General features: G+C 39.2%; 2 protein-coding genes across 2 annotated transcripts; both read right to left on the bottom strand.

Annotated features, from left to right (window-relative positions):
- Positions 1-5,566: 5,566 nt before the first annotated feature.
- Positions 5,567-21,320, bottom strand: LOC311078166 (uncharacterized protein). Its single transcript, XM_084106876.1, has 8 exons — positions 21,238-21,320; positions 9,849-10,184; positions 9,429-9,773; positions 9,033-9,119; positions 7,266-7,307; positions 6,364-6,932; positions 6,146-6,214; positions 5,567-6,030 (listed from the first exon to the last, which is right to left on the bottom strand). Exons 1-6 carry the CDS (start codon positions 21,296-21,298, stop codon positions 6,823-6,825), a joined length of 981 nt encoding a protein of 326 aa, XP_083963002.1. The 5' UTR covers positions 21,299-21,320; the 3' UTR covers positions 5,567-6,030; positions 6,146-6,214; positions 6,364-6,822.
- LOC311077934 (uncharacterized protein) lies at positions 15,987-19,542 on the bottom strand. Its single transcript, XM_084106579.1, has 9 exons — positions 19,234-19,542; positions 18,780-19,105; positions 18,597-18,681; positions 18,382-18,516; positions 18,114-18,271; positions 17,887-17,992; positions 17,336-17,579; positions 16,985-17,141; positions 15,987-16,377 (listed from the first exon to the last, which is right to left on the bottom strand). Exons 1-9 carry the CDS (start codon positions 19,463-19,465, stop codon positions 16,102-16,104), a joined length of 1,719 nt encoding a protein of 572 aa, XP_083962705.1. The 5' UTR covers positions 19,466-19,542; the 3' UTR covers positions 15,987-16,101.
- Positions 21,321-24,378: the final 3,058 nt, after the last annotated feature.

Raw genomic sequence — 24,378 nt, 5'->3', positions numbered from 1 at the left:
TTTCAGCAACAGGTCAATACCAATAGCCTCAGCTCACCCACGTCCCGCCTCTTTGCCCATTTTCTGTTATCCGGGAGTGATGCGCTGCCAAGATGGCGACGGCCGGCTCCGCCCACTTTAGGCTTCAAAAACGCTCTTCAGAAACCTACGGGTGACGTCACACACACTACACACATATTTTTTTACAGTCTGTGGTGCCAATATGCATGCTTTAGGCATAAAGATGTACCTTTTGAAAAAAGTACTTTTTTCTGAGATTGATTAACATTGTCTTGATCAGAGTCAGAGTTGATATATTCATGATCTCCATCATCCATGTATATCTCATCATTATGGTGATTATGGAGACTATAACAGAAGTAAGTGCTGTTCCTCATCCAGAGGTGGACAGTAACGATTTACTTAAGTACTGTACTTAAGTACACTTTTTGAGTATCTGTACTTTACTTGAGTATTATTTTTTCTGGAAACTTGTTACTTTAACTTCACTACATTTGAAAGACAAATATCACACTTTTTACTCCACTACATTTCTGTCAAGGTCCTTGAATATAAAGTAGTTATGTTAGTCAGGGCATGATTTTTTCATCTTTAAAACATGATTGGATTTTTGCGGATGACAGACAGCCTATCAGTGATCACTCTTAGGGTCATGTGTCGTGAAGTTCAGGGATTTGTACGATTTCCCTCTACTAGTGATCTTTTAATGATCCCTTCCCTTGTACATTAAACAGTCTGTATACAAGCAACTTTTTGTGATATATATATATATATATATATATACAGGGCCTGAAGTTAACTTTTTTGACCACTAGCCACTGTGGCAGGTGGATTTAAAAATCCACCCGCCACAGTGACTTTTTACCAGCCAGTTTTTTTTTTTTTTTTTTGGCCTCATAAAAGGTGAAAAAAAGGAATTGCACAAACATTTGTTCTTTGACTTGTAAGAATACACATTTAAGTGCTGTCAAGTTATTAACGAGATCCATACAAGTATTAACTCTTAGAATACAGATATACACCTAGTGCAGCTCGTATGTAAACAAATCACACGCGGCTGTGTTGATGGCTGGGCAGCTGTTAGTTACAGCGTTCAGGAACCGTTAAGCAGAACTAAATTAATATTGTTATTACTGGTAAAGTTACAGGGTAGGCTACCGGACATTTTCTCACCGGTTCCCAACTCCCAACATCTGTGCAACTGTCATTGTACTGTAGCCTATGTCAGCGTTGCATTATCTCATCTCATCTCACCAACAGTTTAATACTTTACTCACACATTCAAACGTAGTCAGAGAAGGGCCTCATCTTTCTCTCCGATCACATATATGTTCCGAAACACTCAAACTGCGCTCCAGTAATGTGCCGCCACATTTTTAGCTAAAATCCAACGAAATGGCTGACTTCGTTTAAATGTCAAAGAACAACAGTTGCAAAAAAAAAAAAAAAAAAACGCAAAGACCCGGCCCCTTTAGTTACTGTTGCTATGTCCGACAAGCTACACCGCGCGCGCTCACGCCAAACCATGATCTCACGCAATGAAAAACACATCGCGCAGCAGAGACACACAACACGCTGACAGACAAGACAGTCCACAGGTTACTTTTGATATTAAACAAAGTCTCAACGTTAAAATTTGGTCATTTTTAAAGAAATTTAGACAATACCGTTTTGTGGCTCTGTAATGTGTCTTGACAGATCGCTGTGGTGCCTCAGTTAAAGCTGCTCGTGAACCGATCATCTCTTCCTTCTAGTTAATTTATTATAGCATCAAATAAACATGAATGAACATAAGAAGGAATGTAGTTTTAACTGCGGAAAGATGTCAGTAGCCTAGGTCTACTCTACACTCCGTTTTTTCAAGTTCAAATCATCCAACGTTGAACTCTCCTGACTGCTTTGTCGGACAAAAAAAGGCGGATTCGGCGGATTATGATTGGCCAGATCGCCGTCAATCAAACTCCCCGCGAAGGGTCGATTCTCATTGGCTACCTGCCAATGTGGCAGGTAGATTGACAGTGTTACCCGCCAATTGCAGAATTCACCCGCATTTGGCGTGTGGTCGGGTGTTAATTTCAGGCCCTGTATATATATATATATATGTATATATATACTGAAATTTGTCTTTTTAAAAGAGTGCCTGATCCTCACTGTTTTCACCTGGGATTGAGTCAGGAATTGACTGAATAATCTCATCAACCCTCTGCTGGTAGATGCTGGAACAACACCATCATGGCAGTAACATCATTTATTCATCGACAGCAATTTGCTGCCCTAGGCAAGATTTTACCTGGTGCCCCATGCATCGCAGCCCATTTCACCCCGTCATGTTCATGATTATTTAGCCTATATATATATATATATATATATATATATATATATATATTTTTTTTTATATTTTTTATATATTTTTTTTTTATATATATATTTTTTTTTTTTAAATTTATTATACTTTAAATTATCATTTATTTCTGTGATGCAAAGCTGAATTTTCAGGATCATTACTCCAGTCTATCCTTTAGAAATCATTCTAATATGATGATTCATTATCAAAGTGGAAACAGTTCTGCTGCTTAATATTTTTTCATAACCTGTGATACTTTTTACGATACTTTGATGAATAAAAAAAAAAAAAGAAAAAGAAGAAAATGTTTTAAAAATAGAAATCTTTTGTAACAACAATATACACCACTGGTCAGTAATTTGGGGTCAGTAATTTTTTTTTTTTTTTTTTGAAATAAATCAATACTTTTATTCAGCAAGGATGTGTTAAATTGATAAAAAGTGATCGTAAAGAAGATTTATATAATTAGAAAATATTTTTTTATTTTTAATAAATGCAGTTCTTTTTAACATTTTATTCATCAAATATATTAGGCAGCAGAACTGTTTCCAACACTCATAATAAATCAGAATATTAGAATGATTTCTAAAGGATCATGTGACACTGAAGACTGGAGTAATGATGCTGAAAATTCAGTTTTGCACCATAGAAATAAATTATAATTTAAAGTATAATAAATTGAAAACCAATTATTTTAAATTGTAATTGCCATGAAATTATAGTATCTTACTCCTATGCAATTAGATAAACTGTTCATTCACTACATCACTTTACCTCTGTCTTTATCCGCTTTTATCCTCTTCTCTTCTTTTTGGCACCTTATCTATCGCAGACTATGCTCATTTATAATGTGCCATCATGTAAATTCGGCCATCCGTCACATCAGGAAACTTTCACCGTGTCTAGAACTGGCGCGAGCTGCCAGGCCCGTTTCTACGAGCTGTGTGTTAACAAAAGCAATGCTGTCTACATTGGATGCGGCGTCGCGCACGCTACACAACAAATTACCAACAACTGATCGCGCGCGCGCTCTGTTTCTGACGCACTTCAAGCACTCGCTGGGCGGAGGAAGATTGATGAGCCGGACTTTTTTTGCTTTATTTGGTAGTATTTCGAATTAATGGTTTTAAAATAGTATTATATATATATATATATATATATATATATATATATATATATATATATATATATATATATATTAAAAAAAATGTAAAAATAAATAAATAAATAAATAAATCCACTCGTTCACTAATTCTGGCGCCCCTATTTGCCTATGCCGCGGGCCGGCCCTGGCAAATGTGATAAAGGCAATGCTTCATGTACAATTTTAGTGTTTATGTGTGTTTAAAATCTGCAAAATAAAGAGAAATAGGACTATCACATATGCAAAACCTCAAACGATCTCTTATAGATCATTTAACTGAAAGCTCAGTTAAGCAAGACTCTGAAATGGACTTCAAGTGCAGCATTCAGTGTGATTTCCAGATGATGGTGATTTTGCAGGATGATTTGAACACGTTCAGAGAATAGCTCTGTTCTCAGAATAGGTTAAAGCGCTGATAAAGCTGTGAAGCAGATTTGAGGAAGTGAAACATGGTGTCGAAATGTTCAGCGTTTCCTTGTAGCTCAGAGTGTGGTAATGGATTCTCTTGTCTAGATGACAAGACTCTCTTGTCATCATAGGTCCCCCCCACTTTTAAAAAAAATATAAAATCAATAATATTCTTTTTTTTCTTTCTTAAAATAGTTGTGACTGCCAAACATACTCCTGTTTTCTGTAATATTGACCAAGACATAGTCCTGTTCTGAATCGTCTGTTTCCACATTGTCTGGTTCAGAGTCATCCTGATAGAAATCACTCTCCGAAAAAACGATATGTACCTTTAAGGCGGCAACCTTCCGGTCTCTCTTGTGAAGCCGATACAGAAGTACCTTAAACTGCAATTCATCGACTGGCCACTAGAGACAGGCTGCAAAAGAGAGTCAATTCCACATTGAGGAAGTGTCTAGAGCAGAAGTCTTCAATCCTGCTCCTGGAGGGCCACTGGCCTGCAAAGTTTAGTTCCAACCCTAATCAAACACACCTGAATCTCTTCAGAATCGCTTGAATATTCAAAGAAAGGTGTGCTGAAGGAACTAAACTCTGCAGGACAGTGGCCCTCCAGTAGCAGGATTGAAGACCTCTGGTCTAGAGACTGTAAAACATGGTGTCCAAATGTTCAGCGTTTCCTTGTAGCTCAGAGTGTGGTAATGGACTCTCTTGTCTAGTGTTTAGTGCTGTTATCATTAAGAACGTCCTAGGTCAGTCTTTTTTTGTCTTTATTTTTATTTTTTTATTGAAAATAAGTTATATATTTTTTTCCTCAAATAGCTTTGTAGTTTCTGCCAAACGTACTTCTGTTTTCCAATGGCGGCTGGTGGGTTTTAAAATAGAGGAGGCAAACACAATTTTACCGCTCGGATGTTTTATCTACTTTAAAATGGCTTTTTTGGTCACTTATATCTGAATATTTATAGAAAACGACACATCAAGACAATATAAATATAAGTTCACTCAGCTAGTCCTATCACTTGAAGCAGAAAATCCATCCTTCTGTCCTTTTAAATGTCTGTGTTAAAAGAGCACTTTCAGTGGTTTAGTGAAGCTGATTGCTGTAGCTTATATCGACTTAGGCATGGGGTCAGAGATCAGGAACGATCCCAGCTTTTTCCCTCTCAACTTCCAGCACTGTACCTTTCAGAGTTGAGAAGCAACATCCAACCAAATCATGGAAACCTAAGGCCTTCTTCTCAGTCACCAGAACAGAGATCGAAATTCCTATAACTGGGATGAAATCCCGACTCCAGAAGCTCATACCATCTTAAAGCTGTAGATGACCAGATCGTTTCAACATCATTGGTGTGCATAAGGTACGAGGTCAGTGTAATGGTCATCATAATGAACCCTTCGCTCGACGTTTGGACTTAGTTGGTAAAATCTGACTAGTTTATTGTCTGTGTGAATCGAAACATTCAGACTTTCACATCAGAACTATGAGGGTGAATTTCAGCTTACAAATATTAATATTTTGTTCTCAAATTCAAATCTACAAGCTCTTGAATTTTGCCACTCTTTCACCTTCATACAAGTATTCATTTAAAACGTGAATTTTAACTTTGAAACTTTCCAACAAGAGCAAGTTTAGTTACGTCTGTTTTTACAGGAATGGAAGAGACAAAAACTTTTCTTTAAACCCATGATTTTTAATGCTCTTTATTGTAACGTGAAAAAAATAAAGAAATAATGGACATTTAATTGCATGACATATACACACTGCAAAGTCAAATTTTAGAATATTTTATGACAATATAATGTGAGCAGACACTGATGTAATTCTCAGACGGACGTCTCTCTGCAGAAGAAACAGCTGATATACAAGCTGAAGCAAGAGGATCATTTCAGCATGAGCTTCTGCATGAAGATGAAGGTTTTCAGACAGAAATCCAGCAGATAAACAGACTCCAGTCATGGAAGAGGCTTGAGAGACACTAGACTTCCCGTCTGCTCCTGATATGATGAGCTCATGATCTGGATCATTAATGTTTATTTGTGAAGGTCTTGTTCTTGTTCACAGAGGCGTAAAGTTCATCTACGGTTGATCTTCTCTTCCTCTGATGGCAGCATAAGTCACTGAATCATCATCATCCTAAAAGAACAGATTCTGTCCATCAATGTTTGGACCCCAGCGATTATTATTATTATTATTAGAGCATGAGCTTCATTTATCTGAGAGTCAAACTCATGTGCTGGTATCTACTCACATTGAGTGATTTTACTGGCTTTGTATTGGAAGAAGTGACCTCAGAATAAGTCACATCATCTGTCTGCTCCTAAACATCAATGCAAACGTGCAGAGAGTCAAGTTTAACACACAGAACAGACATATCTCTCACTATAATATGTAGAAGAACACAAAAGCTTTTAAATCACATTATTGAACAAACAGTGAACGTAATGTTTGATGATTTAGCGGACTCACATTGGCTCTTGCAGCGGGAGGAATGGACATGTTGATCGTCTCATTCGTCCCTTTATGATCATTCTCATCTTTGACCTTCAGAACAAACAGTTAAACTGCATGAATGGCACTTTATTGAGCTTTAAAGACAGTAATCAAATCTAAATCACTGCATTACTGAACTCACTGCAGAGTCGCCAGTCCCTCTTTTATTATCTGAAAACAAGTGCCTCATGAAATATGAGTATTTATGATCAAACACACATGAAAAACACAATGTTACGCACTGAGATTTTCAACAAAAAAATGTTGTTGAAGCATTAAAATGAATAATAAAAATGACCGTTGACTTGATAACTCTGTGATATTGACAGGATTTCTCAGCAGGAATAAACTTCTGTTTGAGAATTTCATATAATCCACGTTTCTATGATCTTACAATCTGAACATGATGTGTTTGTTTGCTCATCTGAACTGTTTTTAATTGTTGTAAAGGAGTAAATCTGAAAACTCACCAGCTCTTTTTCTGCAGATCAGCCAGAGAAGAGCAAGAAGGAGAACAGCGACTGCAGCGACAGAAATCACTATGACTGAAGAAGAGATCGAGCACAGAGTCAGAGACGGACAGGGCAGATTGGGGACAATTATAGACAAAGACAAAAGACGGCACTGAATGAGATTTCAAACGATTCTTATCCACCTCTGACTTTTGATTAATGCCCTGTTATTTATTTATTGTTTATTGCTCTTCTTTCAAGAAACAAAAGGAAAAAGTCAACTCAACTCTTACATACTGATTATTTATATATGTGGTAGAGTGTCTATATGGTAATTCATTCATATTATCTATAGAATTATGTTGGACAAAGCTGTTCTTTGAATAACATCACCAATGTCTTAAAAGCATCAGCATCATCATGTACCTTGTGTAAAAGGACTCACTGCTGTCGCTGAACCAGCTGGAGCTGTAATGGATTAATGTTTGTTCAGATGATTCATACTGTACAATATTACCATTATATTTTAACTAGAGATGGACAGAGCAGATTGGGGACAATTATAGACAAAGACAAAACACTGTGATTATGTATGTAATTGTCGCAACATTATAATAATGTATACTTTGTTTTCAACCAATGTCATAATTTAGAATTATAAATCGCATTTAGTATTATTTAGTGATTTTATTTGGTAAAAGTAAAGTGCTTTTATTTTGAAGTTTCCGCGCAGGGTCTTTTGGGACGCTTGTGAGTGAGAGAGTTGGCGAAATGAAATGGCAGATAAGGCAGCAAAGGAAGCCATTAAAAATAATGAAATTAACTTAAGTGTTAGTATAAGTAAGAATGAAATCAAGAGTATTATTAAGGAAAGGTTGAAGGTAAGGTGGCAAAAACAATGGGATATGGAGAAGAAAGGTCGATGGTTTTACAGAATTCAAAGGAAAGTGGGAGAGATGAGAAGTACAGGAAAAAACAGGAGAGATGAGATAGTAATATCAAGGATGAGATTTGGACATACAAGATTAAACGGTACACTTTATAAAATGGGTTTAACATGATACGGGAAGGTGTACATTTTGTGGGCAAGAAGAAACTGTGGAACATGTTATGATATACTGTCAGAAATACGAGTTTGAAAGAAGGATTTTAATAGAAAAATTAAGAAAAATAAAAATGCAATTTATACTAGGGGATATTTTACAAAATAAATCTGGAAATGAATGTTATAGTTTTATTTTTCAGTATCTTAGAATAAATGATTTGTATGAGAGGATATAAAATGTCATTTTGATCCACACTCCATACCAGTTGGTGGCGGTAATACACCATTTTGTTGCTTGTCAACCGCCAATAAAACCTTAAGAAGAAGAAGAAGAGAGAGTCGGCAAGCTAACAGCAAGTGAAGCACGGACAATATAATGCTCTGATTAAAAGTGTTAAGGTTGTTATAGTGGATGTCAGCGATCTAAGGAAACCTTTATTCCCTTGTGTACAGCATGCAGCCAACGAGGTATGCTGTTTTGTGTCTGTATTTTACTTTGGTGAACGTTATTTTACATGCTGCGCATGTCATTGTATGTTCATATTAAGCTAATGCAGTCTTTATTTTCTCGTTATACTGTATGTTTAGTTTTCACGGTGGACATGGAGAATAAGCTTCAAATAAACCTGTAGCAAGAAAACCACTTGAATGTTAGTTGAGATTTATCATAATAATATCCAGAATGAGGAGAAGAAGAGGTGTGGCGTAGCAAACCTAACAGCTTAAACTTTATTTTACCAAACTAAAGAGAGAAATGTAACATTAGAACACACACAGCAAAATCCCCAGATTTAATTTAACTCTGCTGAGTACATATGGTCCCACTCTACAGAGTGTTAAAGTAACTCTGACTCAGTGTTAAAGTTAATGAGATGATAAAGTGATTAAAGTCATGATTGAGCATTAGTGATGAACACCTGCTGTTAACAAGCAGAATCACTGAAGTAAAGAGAAACAGAAGAACTACAGCTGACTTCAGACACAGCCTTAGATTAAATCAAGCTTTATGCTGTGTTCACACTGAAAGATTTAAGCCTCGATACTTCACTGTAGAATATGACAGTCATATTTTGATGAGTTAACACTGAAGATAACTCTAGCATTATGCTCTGGAAAGCACTGATGTGAGAAAGACAGTGATGATGTACCTTTAGAAACGTGTGTGTTTATAGTTGAGGGATCCTGAGAGTGTGTGATGTGGACTGGATTCACTGCTGTCGTTGAATCAGCTTGAGCTGTGAAGATGAATGTTAGTTCATATCATTAATACTGTACAATATGACCATCATATTTTAACTTTGATCATCACATTACATAAAAAGTTAATATTTTTGCTGTCAAGTTTCAATTCCTTTATTATTATTTCCAGCATCACGTTTTGGACTGTTCCTTCACTGCAGTTCATTAGTTTGAAGCAATGCTTTGAGTTACTCTTCTGTGAGAGTCAAATAAGCTTTTGTTCCCTCAGTTTGTTCTGGTTCAGTGATACTGATAGACCTTAGTGTTACTGACATTATGAGGGTCTTCTAACACTGTTTTCTCACCTGAATACTTGACAGTGTATCTGACTGAGGTCTTGAGTTGATTTCTCTGAGTAAGCTGACATCTCCACTCTCTGTTGTCATCTTCATTCAGGAGTGTTGTAGTCAGAGTAATGATGATACAGCGATCTTGATCTGATGATGATAATATCTGATATCTGGAGTCTGTCTTCAGATCAACACCAGCCTGATTCACCCACAACAGCTCAACTCCCTCAGAACTGACCAGATCAGCACAGGAGAGTTTAGCATATGAATACAACTGACAGGAGAGAGTCACAGAGCGGCCTGGACTGATCTCAGTCTGTGAGGATGAAGATGATGATGATGATGATGGAGACACTGAAACTGAACACAAGACACAAATCACAGACTCTTCAATAATCATCAATTTAAAGGGAGAATTTTTAATTGTAAACTTACCATGAAGAACATGCAGAGAAACACGTGCATCAGGTCCTTGTTGTTGGTCTTCTCCATTCACATCTATCCATTGTTGGCAGGTGTAAGATCCATAATCTTCTTCTGTGATGTTCTTGATGTTCAGAGAGCAGTCAGACTCCAGACTCAGTCTCTCATGTCTCTCTGTGTCTTTATTCTTTATCCCTTTAGTAATCAGTTCAACTGTCCCTGAATGACTGAAGCTGTTAGAGTACTTCCATGTAGTTTTAGATTTGCAGTCAGAAAGAGCATTATTACAGGACAGATGCACATTTTCACCAGAACTGATGAACACATGATCATCCACTCCACTGATACCTGAAACACAGTATATCTCAGTGATCATTATTATATATATTAATAAATGAAAACAATAAACCATTCAGCATAAAAAGCAGAAGTTTTAAATCATAGTATTTTCCTCACTTAAAGCAAATAACACACTCTCCAGAATAAACTATTAGTCTTTATCAGAGAGCTGTTCAAATCACTGACACACTCTTAATATGAAGATAATTCTTCATCATCAGATGTTTGAGTGACACTATATCCAGTATCAGGAATAACACAGTATGATCTGTGTGTATCAATACACAACTCTGAGATCACAATGTGTGTGTGACAGGTTGAGAATCTGTAATGTTCGTTTTGGCTCATTGGAAGTAGGTAACTTTTAGGCCCCGTTTACACGTAGCCTACTGTACATGGTTATTTTGAAAAACGGAGACATTTCCCTTCGTTTGCGCCCTTCGTTTACACGCAAACGGAGGATTCACCAATGAAACCGATTCTTTCTAAAAACTCTGGCCAGAGTGGAGATTTTGAAAATCTTCGTTTGCACGTTTGCATGTAAACTGAGAAAAACAGAGTTTTAGGCAGCGACGTCACAGAATGTGACTATTTTCGGGATTCTGATTGGCTAAGGTGGGCTTGAGCTTCTCGTTACACTGTCACCTACAGGTTTGGCATGCTCTTGACAGCATTTACACAGGTTCGTGTGCACAATGTTATTTTTGAAAACGAAGAGGGGTGAAATGTCCGTTTATTAAAATAGCCATCCACGTGTAAACATAGCCTTAATGGCTGCGTATATTTCAAATGGCAAGACACGCCCACTGGCGTTGAACCGCAGCTTGATATTGAGTTCACCTGTGCGGCGCAATCATGGAGGTGCGTCAGGTTTTAGTGGCGTGATAAAAATCCTGTCTAAGTGGGGCATTGTCATTCTTCTCTGTGCTGTGTGTAGGCTACCCATTTCGATTTGCGTTGCCCTCTCTGGTGAGTTGTTTGCCTTATTGCCCTTTCTCAGTCGCAGATTACAGTCTAAATGTCATCAGGAATGTGTGTGCACGAAGTGGCGAGCGCAGGTAGCATAAAGTTTACTATAGCTTAAGAAATTCCCCTACGAGGTAAGAAACGTTATGGTTGGTTTCCTCTTTTGGGAGGGGTGAAATCAATTGAAATGAATGTACTATTCGTTATATTTGCTAGCTGCTGTTTTTTAAATATCTGTTCATTGTCGCACGACTGATGCAGTGGATGTTGCGGTTTTGAACCGCTGTATCCAGGGCCTGAAATTAACACCCGACCACACGCCAAATGCGGGTGAATTCTGCAATTGGCGGGTAACACTGTCAATCTACCTGCCACATTGGCAGGTAGCCAATGAGAATCGACCCTTCGCGGGGAGTTTGATTGACGCCTAATCTGGCCAATCATAATCCGCCGAATCCGCCTTTTTTTGTCCGACAAAGCAGTCAGGAGAGTTCAACGTTGGATGATTTGAACTTGAAAAAACGGAGTGTAGAGTAGACCTAGGCTACTGACATCTTTCCGCAGTTAAAACTTCTTTCTTATGTTCATTCATGTTTATTTGATGCTATAAATTAACTAGAAGGAAGAGATGATCGGTTCACGAGCAGCTTTAACTGAGGCACCACAGCGATCTGTCAAGACACATTACAGAGCCACAAAACGGTATTGTCTAAATTTCTTTAAAAATGACCAAATTTTAACGTTGAGACTTTGTTTAATATCAAAAGTAACCACTGTCTTGTCTGTCAGCGTGTTGTGTGTCTTTGCTGCGCGATGTGTTTTTCATTGTGTGAGATCATGGTTTGGCGTGAGCGCGCGCGGTGTAGCTTGTCGGACATAGCAACAGTAACTAAAGGGGCCGGGTCTTTGCGTTTTTTTTTTTTTTTTTTTTTTTTTGCAACTGTTGTTCTTTGACATTTAAACGAAGTCAGCCATTTCGTTGGATTTTAGCTAAAAATGTGGCGGCACATTACTGGAGCATCTGTGAAAGCAGCGCAGTTTGAGTGTTTCGGAACGTATGTGATCGGAGAGAAAGATGAGGCCCTTCTCTGACTATGTTTGAATGTGTGAGTTAAGTATTAAACTGTTGGTGAGATGAGATGAGATAATGCAACGCTGACATAGGCTACAGTACAATGACAGTTGCACAGATGTTGGGAGTTGGGAACCGGTGAGAAAATGTCCGGTAGCCTACCCGGTAACTTTACCAGTAATAACAATATTAATTTAGTTCTGTTTAACGGTTCCTGAACGCTGTAACTAACAGCTGCCCAGCCATCAACACAGCCGCGTGTGATTTGTTTACATACGAGCTGCACTAGGTGTATATACTTGTATGGATCTCGTTAATAACTTGACAGCACTTAAATGTGTATTCTTACAAGTCAAAGAACAATGTTTGTGCAATTCCTTTTTTTCACCTTTTATGAGGCCAAAAAAAAAAAAAAAAAACTGGCTGGTAAAAAGTCACTGTGGCGGGTGGATTTTTAAATCCACCTGCCACAGTGGCTAGTGGTCAAAAAAGTTAACTTCAGGCCCTGGCTGTATCCACCGAGCTCTTTAACGAGCCCTGCTCGTATGAAATGTGTTGAAGTACTGGACATGCGTGTTCTATGGGCTATTATATCAAACTAACACGCTGGTAGCTGGGTCCATTTAAAGCAGCTTGAACGATCTTAAATATTAGTATTAGTTGTGAAGTGAAATATTATGTTATTTTGACTGTCTGTGAAATCTTTTTTGTTTTCTTTCTTTTTTGCTTTTCTTTCTTTGGTAGGCTATTACAAATTTATTTGCTAGTTTATATCCACATGTGACTATACTAAAACTGTGATATTGAAGCTTAACAGAAGGGGGGAGTGTATTTGTTTTCTTTTGGTATTGTTTTTTTTATTTATTTTTATATCACTTGTTTTAAGAAACTTTGCTCGCTGATTTGCTGTGTGGTTTGTCCCTTTCTGTTAAAGTGGGTTTATTATTGTCTCTTATTAACTGTGGGTATTTAATTGGTCATTTGTGTACGAAATCTTTTTTGTATGTTTTAAATGAATGATTCTCACTGTGTGAAAATCTGTATACTTTTGGAAAGTCACGTCTCTGTCTTTGATGCAATCCGAACCATCAGGGTCCTTCCTATTGTTGTAATTCTTTTTGGTTTAACTCTCTTTTGGGGTATTTTTAATACTTTTACTTTCCTAGGTGGAGAAGTAACCTAAGTGGCGTAGTCGGGTTTTTTTTTTTTTTTTTTTTTTTTTTTTTTAATATTTAGCCAAAGGTTACATGTGCAAGAATAAACTGAATCAAATGAACTTTTTCCAGACTAATTCCACTAATGTTGTAAGGGTGTCAGCAAGATGGTAGAAAACTACATTTCCTTTCTATTCCACCCACTGCCACTTATACCAACGACGGAAATGAGCGCAGTTACAATAGATTAATATGGGGGAGAGCGTTGCTATAGAGAGTGACGATATTGCAATAGATAGCACTATTATATCATATAGCAAGTCAATACCAAATCAAAACTAGTTAGCACATTATTTGTAATTGAAAGGGTTTATTGACAACCAGTGGTGATTTCTTTAAGACTGCAAGGGAAGCTCGGCTTCCCCTATAATGTCAAAAAATTAATGGTCAAATATGTACTATTGTGTTAACATTTTACTCACTAAAAATGCGTTAGAACACGTTCATCTCTGAATGAGTTCGTTCAGAATCCGTTACATATAGCAGGTCGGCTGACTCGATTTCCTTCTCATTCATTCCCGTAGCGTCAGTGCATTTCCCTGTTGAAGCCCAGCGTCCATTGACTTCAATGGGACTGCTTTGAACAGTTTTTTTCAGTGCTTCTAAACTAGACAGTGATTGGATAAATGCTGCGATTATGTCCCGCCCACGGACGCTCAGCGTCTCTGGGGGTGAATAGAGGAGTGGGCTGGCCTGGACTCCGGGCTTCTGCCTGATGATTGGAGGGTCTGTCGAAAGGCTGCGTCTCCTTTTGATTGACAGCGATTTCATACAATAAAAAGTCGCTGATGCTGAAGCTGTTCGAGCTCAGGCCCATCGTGGATTTTCAATTTTGCAAGTGAAGTCTAAAGACAAACTGCATTTCACACAATTATAGGCTACATTTATACCTTTATTATATTATTACTTATTATATTTTTATAATTATTCAAATTAAAAAAATATAAATTTTAATTATTCAACTTTTTTTTTAATTATACTTTATTAAATTAATATTTATACCTTTATTATATTATTACATTTATACAATTATACCTAACTCTGCTGGCCATTGAGAGGACACTGGTCAAGTCACTGGAAAAGACGCCTAGTTGGTACGACAGGGTCACAGAGCATTTTCTTGAAAAGGAACGTAGGGCTAGCCTGGCAAGCCAGACCTACATCAAGATGTTAGGTCTGGTAACTCACCATAGACACGGCTTAATCCGAGGGGCGGGATAAATGGCTGTCTTTCAAATTCCCTTTGCGCAATAGGACAGCGCTTCAACCAACCAGAGCGTTTTCCCAACAGCGGAGCTAGTTGATAGATTCAACTTTTGCCATATCTGGCCGGCAAAACTACGAACACATCTTCCTTTTTTTAAGAATGACTTAAGTGCCGTTCTTTGCTCTTTTCTCAAAGAAAAACTTAACTCCAAGTCCTCCAGAGTCGCGGCCAAAGCCGATTCGAAAGACTGTTCGCCAGCAGCAGCCATTCTTTGTTTTCAAGTAGCAGGAACCTTCGCAACTCTGTAGTCATTATGTTAAGCCCGCCCCGCCTACTCTATACACGACGTGATTGGCCTGACCCAATTTAGGTTTTTGCTGCTCGAAAATCAATGGAGAGTTGCTAGACTGCCCTGGCTGCAAAATACATCTTGCTGCCGCTAGGGTGCGTCTAGATTTCTAGGCTAACGTAGGGCAGAATTTACGTATAAATAAATGGACAATTATTATGATGTAGGCCAAAAATGAGCTTCCCCTCTTTGAAAGACCAGCAGCCGCCACTGTTGACAACATGGTTATAGTTACACTTAAAAAAGTTACAAAATAGATGTATGAGATGATAATAACTTATATGCTGGGTACAATTATATATTATATATAATTATATGTAAAATGTTGAGACCGAGAGAGAGAGAGACCCAAGAAAGGGACCCAGAGAATAAAAGAGACAGAGCAACAGTTTCAATCTTCTTTTATCCTTTCCCTGATCATGTGACTAAAACCCAAATGTGAGACGTTCAAACTGACCAATCAGATAATTACAACTTCCCCCACGGTACTAAATGTGTGACAATTCATCGACCCCTGAAGCAGGGCTGCCAACTTTTCAAAAAAACTTGGAGTGAGATTTGGTGGGGCCAACCAAAATTTGTCCGCGTACAAAGCAATTTTTTTGGCTCATTCAGCATCATTACCGTACAGCAAAAAATAAAATAAATTATAATAAAAAAAGGATCACACACACACACACACACACACACACACACAGAGAGAGAGGTTCTCAGTGTAGGGACCAGGGTCCCAAAGTTAAATTAACATTGGTCTACCAAAGGGATCTACTAGGACCACTGAAATTCTAAAGAATGAGAACCACTGATTTACATAAATTCTAATCCTTCAAAACTAAATAAATAGAAATAACCATTTATGGACACCAGGGGGACTGGTGGCCAAAGACCAAACCTCATTAGATTATTAGGCAGTGAGGGAAATTCATTCTTCAATCAAGGCCTTTCCCCACCACAAGGTCCAGCAGAAAAATACCACCAGCAAAACAAAAGACACAGCATGGCTCCTTTTGTGCATGTTTACTTTGGAATAAATGTCATGTTATTTTAACATTCACAAACTACATGCAGCTAATAACAACTTAAATACAATAAGTTTAACCACTGTGTGAACATTGTATTTAAGATCTGTGTGCCTTGTTGTACTGAACTGTGGCCTTCTTAGAGGCCTTGATGATTGCTGGGGGGGGCTCCCACTTGAAGCAGGGCTCCAGGCCAGCCATTTTTATTGTCATTATTGATGACAGGGTGCCATCCAGGGCAAGGCTGTTCCTGGTCTTTGTCTTGTTGAGTCCCACCACAGAAAACACTCTCTCCGCATCAGCATTTGAATGGGGTAGCACCAGGACAATCTTTGCTATGGTGGCAAGCCTCGGGAACAGGCCTACACCTGTCACCTGTGAAGAATGAGCCAAGAACACAGTGTAAATAAGCTCTCAAGTAGTATTGTTTTTGTTTTGATTTATTTCTTTTTTGCCGTTGATATATAAGTATAGGTTGATACATAATTAATTCTGTCTATTAGAGGGATACTCCACTCTAAAATGAAAATTCTGTCATCATTTACTCACCCTCATGTTGTTTCAAACCTGTATGAATTTCTTTCTTCTGCTGAACAGAAAGGAAGATATTTAAAAGAATTTTGGTACCATTGACTTCCATAGTAGGAAAAAAATATACTATGGAAGTCAATGGTACCAAAAAGTGTCTGGTTACTGACATTCTTCTAAATATCTTTGAAACAACATGAGGGTGAGTAAATGATGACAGAATTTTCATTTTTGAGTGGAGTATCCCTTTAAGACAAAATGCATGCATCTATATGATCCTTTGTATATACAGCATATCCTATAGACACACACACACACATAATTTTAAAGCACTATAGAGGCATGATTTTATCTAAATAGAACAAATTGATTAACATCAACCTACAGCATACTTTTACCAAAAAAAAAAAAAAAAACTATTTCCACTGTGTTCTTGGTAAAGAATAATTCTTACCTTATGTTTTCGGCTAGCCATTTCAGCCCAGAAGCTCTCCATCTCAATTTCCTCTGGGACCTGCAGGGGTGGTATTGGCATAGTCTGGTATTCCAGGAACTCATCACTGAGTTGGTTATACTCCTGAGGCCCATGGTAGGGGAGCAGGTTGGGAAACCTAATTTAAGAAAGCAGTTATATATATATATGGTCATCAACCAAAAGGAGCAAATAAGATCTTTAAAAAAAAAGAAGCCACTTAGGAATGGCTCATGTGCTTAGAGTCGAAATTCTGGTGTTAATGCCTTTGTATTAAATTCAGGGCATTTAATCTCAGATAACAAGCATAAATTGCTGAAAAAATAACCTAACCTCTCAACAAAGTAAAGGGCATCTTCTACGCCGCATTCCAACCTCTGCCGAAAATCAACGAACTTCGCGTGCTTGAGCAGTGGCTCTTGTAGGGGCAGCTTTTTTAGAGCATAGTCCACAGCATAGGTCAGAAACGCCAAGGCAGCTTCATGGAATTGCTCCATCTGCTCTGGCGTGATGTCTCCATCATCCAGTAGCTTGTTGAGCTTCACCCTGGTGGTGAATCCAATATTCAGCTTTCTTCCTGTCATAGATACAACAAATCATGTTAACAGAAATGCTGTGTCATGCTGATCATACAACAGCATGACACTAGGCATGAAGTCCAATGTTTTTGGGCTAACCAGAAGGTCAGTGTTAATGGAAGATGTGGATCAATGGATGGATCTTTTAACGCTGAGCTTCTGGTTAGCCCATAAAACTAGGACAACTTACCAGGCTAAGGCTAGGTACAAGGCAAAGCATGACATGGGGTTCCCCTGTAGTCTGATCTCATCACTTGTAAAATTAGAAGAATTAAAAATAATGATAGTTAATGATCAAACACTGACCTGGCAAATGGTTTGCCTTTTCTTTAAAAAGCAAGAATTGTTTGTCTTCCTGCAGCGCTGTAGGCACCATGAACTTGGCGCACAGCTTGCGAATGAAGTTCATCATCTACAACACAGACATTTACAGGTGTAAAACAGTGGGTGAAATTTGCATAAGCTCCCAGAAGCAGCAAAAAACAAAAACAAAAAACACAACAGCAGAAGCATATCCCACCCTCCCATTGTACCTCATCATGTAACAAAAATATTGAGGATTGTTCTCTCTGGAGCAGAAGGTTGAATGAGGTGAATACTGGTAGGGTGGCCTGGAAGAAAAGTAAGTACACCTCCGTCATGGGGTCAGAGAACGCCTTCTGAAGTCTCCTGAACCTCGCCTGATTATCATCTTGAATAATAAAAAAACAACAACAAGGTTGTCAATATCACAAGTGTACAGTTAACAATTCTGTGATATCTGTAGTAGCTGCATAATGAAAATAGTATGAGGGACCATACTAGCAGATTTGAAGTAGCTGGCCAGAGGTTCATATAGCCTCAGAATCCGGGTCAGACAGCTTTCCAGACTTAACCAACGAACGGAGACATGCATGAGGATCTCCATATACTCCGCCTCATGGAGCTCACAAAATTCTGTCACAGACATTTCATTATAAATCATATGTATTCAAAAACATTTCAATATTATAATTGGTACTGTCAAAAGTGCATACCTGTCAAGTACCCCTTTCGGTTTGTGCTACCCTTGAACCAGTAGCCAACATCAACTACCAAGTCCTCCATATCAAATTTGGACACCTGCAATATATGAATCAGACCGTAAACATTCAGTTAATGCATGTAATCAGTAAACAAAAATAAAGTTGTATTTAAAGTACAATTAGGCCTATACTCACATCCAAAAATCCCATCCCAGCTCTTTTAGCGGTGTTGTGGACTATATGACATGGGCAACCATGAACGTAAATACTGGAGTGTTCTTTCAGGATTCTGGAGGCGATGGAATTCTTTGAACCTATGTTCACAGCAGCATTGTCCACAGACAGACCAACACAGTTTTGCCATGGGATAGCCTTTTCTGCTAAGGTGGCATTTATCTTGCTGAAGATGATGTCTGCTGTCCCACACCTTGTTCCGCTAGTAGTACACATCCCCAGGAAGCGGTGGACAACCTTATCTTTCATAAACATCCGGACAGTCAGGGGGTTCATCTTCTCTACCCCTGCAATGGCAGCATGTAAGCATATAAAGCCTTCCATCTTCTTATATACATGTTTAAAAAACTATATCATGCCTGATTATTATGGAGAAGGAGAAAAACATCATCATGTCCAATAGTTTGGGAAATACCTGTGTCATTGGATCCATCTGTAATAAGGGTGTATGGCCCTTCCCTCATTTGTACCACCAACTCACTCATGAAATGTGGTGCCAGTGCTTCGTTAACTATACATGAACTCTTGGTTCTGGCACACTTGTACTCCTGGGCTGTTTTGGAATCCTTGAAACACTCCTTCAGAAGAGCGCCCAGGTGGTCAGTCAACGCAAGTGGCACATTGTGCTGAACTAATGTTGCTGTCATTTTAACCTCAGCCCTTCTTGTCTGTAAGAAAAAAAGTGAGTTTAAATAGACACCAGAGCCAACAGGGCACAGGTGAAAACAATGGGCAATTAAGATGGAGATAAAACTAAGAAAACCTGACTGTGAAACAGAACACAGAAATACAAAACCTAAACAAGATGGTAAATTAGTCAAAACTATCAACCATGACAGAACAGTATATTACACAAAACTCTTGAACCTTGACAGGACCATCCATGACACATAGCATACCTTAGCCTCTTGGTCTGACATCCCACCAACTGAGGGAGCGGACATTGAAAATCTGTCAATTGTAGTGGTGGATTCAATGGCCCGTTCTTTTTCCTGGTGGCCCTTGCTCTTAACATGTCGCAAAATATCTGAAACACCCTGGTGGCAACATGTGTTTTCCACACGACATACAGAACACCAGTAATGTGTGCTGAGGCTACCTTTAGTGATGAATGGCCATTTTGTGGTCCACTCATTCTTGAATGTGCATCTATATGTTGCAGCTCCACACAAGGCTCTAATCTTCGACCTCTGCTCGGGCTGCTGCTGTTGGTGGTTTTCTGCCTGTCGTTCTGTCTGTCTTTGTTCTGAATCAGAATTGGCAACAAGCAAATCTATCTGTCGCTGTTCTGTCTGTCGCTGTTCTGTCTGTTGTTCGGTCTGTCCTGTCTGTTGCTCTTCTGTCTGTTGTGCGGCTCTTTTTTGCTGTGGCTGCTCTTTCAGTAAAAAAAACAAAATGTCTTTACTCCTCTTTTCTCCTGGCCTTGCCTTATTGCGGGGCATACTTGAAACCTTCAGGAATTTAAATGATCATGTTCAATACATCTACACTAATGTATCAATTACAGCATGTATATAGCCCTTACTAAAATGTGACCCTGGACCACAAAACCAGTCATGAGCCGCACGGGTATTTGTGGAAATAGCCAACAATACATCATATGGGTAAACATTATAGATTTTTCTTTTATGCCAAAAATCATTAGGATATTAAGTAAAGATCATGTTCCATTAAGATATTTTGTAAATTTCCTACTGTAAATATATAAAACATTTATTTTTGTAAGCGAATGCAGCACAATCGCGAACATAAATGAACAACTTTAAAGGAGATTTTTGGTAAATCAAGTTCATACATGTGTAACGTTAGTCTGGTTTTGTGGCCCAGGGTCACAAATTAATTATGTTCACAAAGCTCTTGAAACGCCTTTAATATAACAACTCACATAGAACGAATAAGCAAACGTTATAAAGTTTAAGAGCATAAACACTCAAGCATAAAATATACTCAATAAATACTCAAACCATACATACCTGAAGCCGGGGGGAAATGCGGGGGAAAATGCGCCTGGGATGGCTTGTGAAGTAGCATCGCATATGTGAGAAAATGCCGCGAATTCCACAGACAGGGCGGGGCGCTCTTGAACCCCCTCACCGAAAGCATAACTAGTCGATCGCGAGTGGCTCAACAGGTAGATCTATAGATTAACTCATCTTTCAGGCATTTGACCGACCGGGTTGACACTTCAGCGTGAGAAATCGGGGGTGTGGCGTGTGAGCGTGTGAAACCAATCAAATGCGTGTGTCTCACGGCCAATGCGTGAGAGTTGGCAGCCCTGCTGAAGTACACACATCTTGGCCTACAGTGATCACTATCAGCCCCTCTGTGCCTTTAGGAACTACAAATAGTCCTTGTGGTAGAAAGAGGGGGTGGAAAACAGTAAAGCAAACGTCTTTAGAGAAAATACAGATTTCTTTACCTGTGAGAAGTGAAGAGAGAATGATCAGTCCCAGCAGACACAGATCACACTTATCAGCCATTTTGTGTTTCTGTCAGTCTTCCTCTTCATTATATATAGTTACAGCTCTTCCTTTAAACATCATCTGCTCCTCCTCTGGTTGTGTAACTTCCTCTGTCCTCATCAAATGAGTGTTGAAATTCTGCTAGAGTTGCTGTTTAGTGACACAATGTCACAGTGAAGTCTTGCTTTAAGTGTGTGTGAAACGTGTGAGAAGTGCATATACTGTGAACCACACTGTCTCACACACATCTGCTCTGAACAGTTTATTGGCTACTTTTGCACACGAGAGAATTACTGTTAGTCTCACTTCTTTATTTTAGCAGTTTCCCGCATGACGTTAAAATCCAGAAATAAAATAATTGCATTATTAGTCATAAAATTAGTTTGTTACTGAAAAGGTTTCCAATATCCATGACTAACTTGTAGAAAATGAATTCTAAAACAGTTTTTAAGGTATTTTGATGATTAACGTCAGCTCCAGTTTGGTGAAACAGAAAGGTGTACCCAAAGGTATAAACTATAAAGAAAGGTATACACTATACCCTAAACCTACCTGATAGTGTTAACAAAAGCTAATGCGACATGAAAACGTAATCGTAGTCATGGTATTTAAGATTATTTATGAACTTTGAGCTCTTATATCATGACTCGTCTTTCACAGGATTCAAACCCAAGGTCTTCCAGCTGAGCTACTGAGCAAGCTTAATAAGTTATCATAAATGTGTGTGAAAACCATTAAAAGTGTTATAGAGACTTTTGGACTGTTAGGTTTTTGTAAGGTACTGGATGAGTAAACCCCCCTGGGTGCCGGTCAGAGCACCAATAATGAGGAGACAGGTAATCAAGTTTAGTCTGTGTATTAGCAGGGAAAGGTAGGGCCACAGATGTACAGTGACAGATGTAGATAGTCTGCAAAAATAAGTACAATAAAGAGATAAGTGAAATGGAAGTGAAACTAAAATGCATACAACAGCAAACATTCACGGTTGCATAGTGAAATCAAAGTATTCCTAATTCACATCAGTGATATTTCTTTCATAAACATACAAATAAATGAAGGAAAGAGGGTATTCCACAGAGAACTACAAGCAATAAGTGATAACGTGTCACTATAAATATACAGCTCCCATATAGATAGAATGGTGACGTATATGAACTGTATTTACATAAACATAATGCTAATCACTGATTCTGTATTGTAGCTTCTAGACAGAACAACATGGTATCATTAAAACATTGTTAGGAACCAATAACACTGATTTACATCCAAGTTATGAATGAATAATCGCAAATATGAAAATATCACTAAACTGAATACTACAGAATGATCGTTACAGGGCATGTTTGGGCATGTTCGTCTGAAAACAGACGCATATAACACGAAAGCAATCACTGTTAACACAAATATAAATACAATCGGCTTACTTTGTGGTCAGTGACTAACACCTTGATGTTCAATCTGCAGCAATCCCCACAACCAAACTAGGATCGTCATTCTTTCAGCCAGCAGCTCGAATAGATTGCACGAACACAGCAAACAACGACAGCTTAACGAACTACGCTGCCCTCTTTCATCATACTACTATGACTACAGTTTCATAATTAAAGTCCCTTTGCAGGAGCCTTCAATACAGCCGCCCCCAAAGCATCTTTGCTTCCATGAAAGGCGACTTAACCAGTCAGTGCTGGGGGCCTATCCTTTGGTAATGCCGGCAGGATTACCAGGCGGGCTACCGGTCGGGTATACACTTGACCCTTTATCTGCACATCAGCGGACCTGACATGACCATTGGGGCTTTGGTAGGTCTTGATCACTTGTCCTACAGGCCATAGGCTCCGAGGTAGTTGGGGGTCCACAATCATCACAACCGTCCGTTCCTTTAGGTTGGGAGGAGAGGCCTGCCATTTCTGCCGAGTTTGGAGACTAGGGAGGTAGTCCCGTATGAACCTGGACCAGAAACGATCCGCTATGATCTGGGAGTGTCTCCAGTGACGGCGACTCAACATCTCTGACTCGGGGTACACGGCTTGAGGCAGAGATCCATCGGGCCGCCCCATGAGGAGACTATTTGGTGTCACCGGGTCAGCATCAGCCACGTCTGACGATACATAGCCCAAGGGTTTCGAGTTCAGAATGGCTTCTACTTCCAACAAGACCGTCATTAAGACCTCCTCCGGAACTGACTGTGGACCCAAAACTGTGTACAAGGCTGATTTAACTGACCTTACCTCCCTCTCCCAATCTCCACCAAAGTGAGGGGCAGATGGAGGATTAAAGTGGAAGTGGATTCGTTGGCGGGCAAGTTGACGCTTCAGGTCAGGAAGCAGTGCGGCATAAGCTTCCCGTAACTCCCTTTGACCCCCGCGGAAGTTCGTACCTTGATCCGACCATAATTCTGCAGGTGTTCCTCTTCTCGCGATAAACCTTCTAAGGGCCATAAGGAATGAGTCACTACTCATGCTCGGGAGTAGGTCCAAATGCACAGCTCTTGTGGTCAGGCATTTAAAGAGAATACCCCAACGCTTCTCGGTACGTCTCCCAATTTTGACTAACAGGGGGCCAAAGCAATCCACTCCACAAGAATGGAAGGCAGGCTTATAAAGTTGTAGTCGCGCAGAAGGTAAATCCGCCATTTTAGGGATCGTCGGTTGGGCCCTCCACCGTTGACATTCTGGGCAGTCGCGCTGAAACCGCCGGATTGCTTCGCGGCCTCTGAGAATCCAGTAGTATCTCCGGATCTCCCCGAACAACCTTTCCGATCCAGGGTGATGTAACTGGTCATCATAATGCTGAATGATCAAACGTGTGACGGGGTGACTAGAATCCAGGACCAGAGGATGTAAAATGGAATCTTCAAAGCCGGACACTCTGCGCAAACGACCTCCCACCCTCATCAGACCGCTTGACGGATCTATTTCAGGAGCTAGGGTAATTAGTCGACTCCCAGACCTTACTGGCTTTCCAGTCTCTAGCAGTTTATAATCCTCAGGGAAGGATTCCTGCTGCACCTGTTTGAGGATACGGACCTCAGCCTGGCGGTAATCCTCAGCTCCTGGAGAAGTCCCTGAATCCAAGTTGGGCCGAAGTTCTTGTGTTGT

Source organism: Abramis brama, assembly GCF_963993115.1.
Source record: "Abramis brama genome assembly, chromosome: 1".
In the NCBI taxonomy this organism is placed as follows: Eukaryota; Metazoa; Chordata; class Actinopteri; order Cypriniformes; family Leuciscidae; genus Abramis; species Abramis brama.
This window is presented reverse-complemented; position numbering and strand designations above follow the sequence as displayed.

What these genes read in the sequence shown, in the direction of transcription:
- LOC311077934 (XM_084106579.1), bottom strand. Translation starts at nt 19,465, where the DNA reads ATGACAGCAACATTAGTTCAGCACAATGTGCCACTTGCGTTGACTGAC. An exon ending in CTGGGATGGGATTTTTGGAT is followed by an intron (nt 18,682 to 18,779) that starts GTGAGTATAGGC and finishes CATATATTGCAG; the next exon opens with GTGTCCAAATTTGATATGGA. An exon ending in CAGCTACTTCAAATCTGCTA is followed by an intron (nt 18,272 to 18,381) that starts GTATGGTCCCTC and finishes TTATTATTCAAG; the next exon opens with ATGATAATCAGGCGAGGTTC.
- LOC311078166 (XM_084106876.1), bottom strand. Translation starts at nt 21,298, where the DNA reads ATGGCTGATAAGTGTGATCTGTGTCTGCTGGGACTGATCATTCTCTCT. An exon ending in TCTCTCTTCACTTCTCACAG is followed by an intron (nt 10,185 to 21,237) that starts GTAAAGAAATCT and finishes ACTGTGTTTCAG; the next exon opens with GTATCAGTGGAGTGGATGAT. An exon ending in ATACACTGTCAAGTATTCAG is followed by an intron (nt 9,120 to 9,428) that starts GTGAGAAAACAG and finishes TCATCTTCACAG; the next exon opens with CTCAAGCTGATTCAACGACA.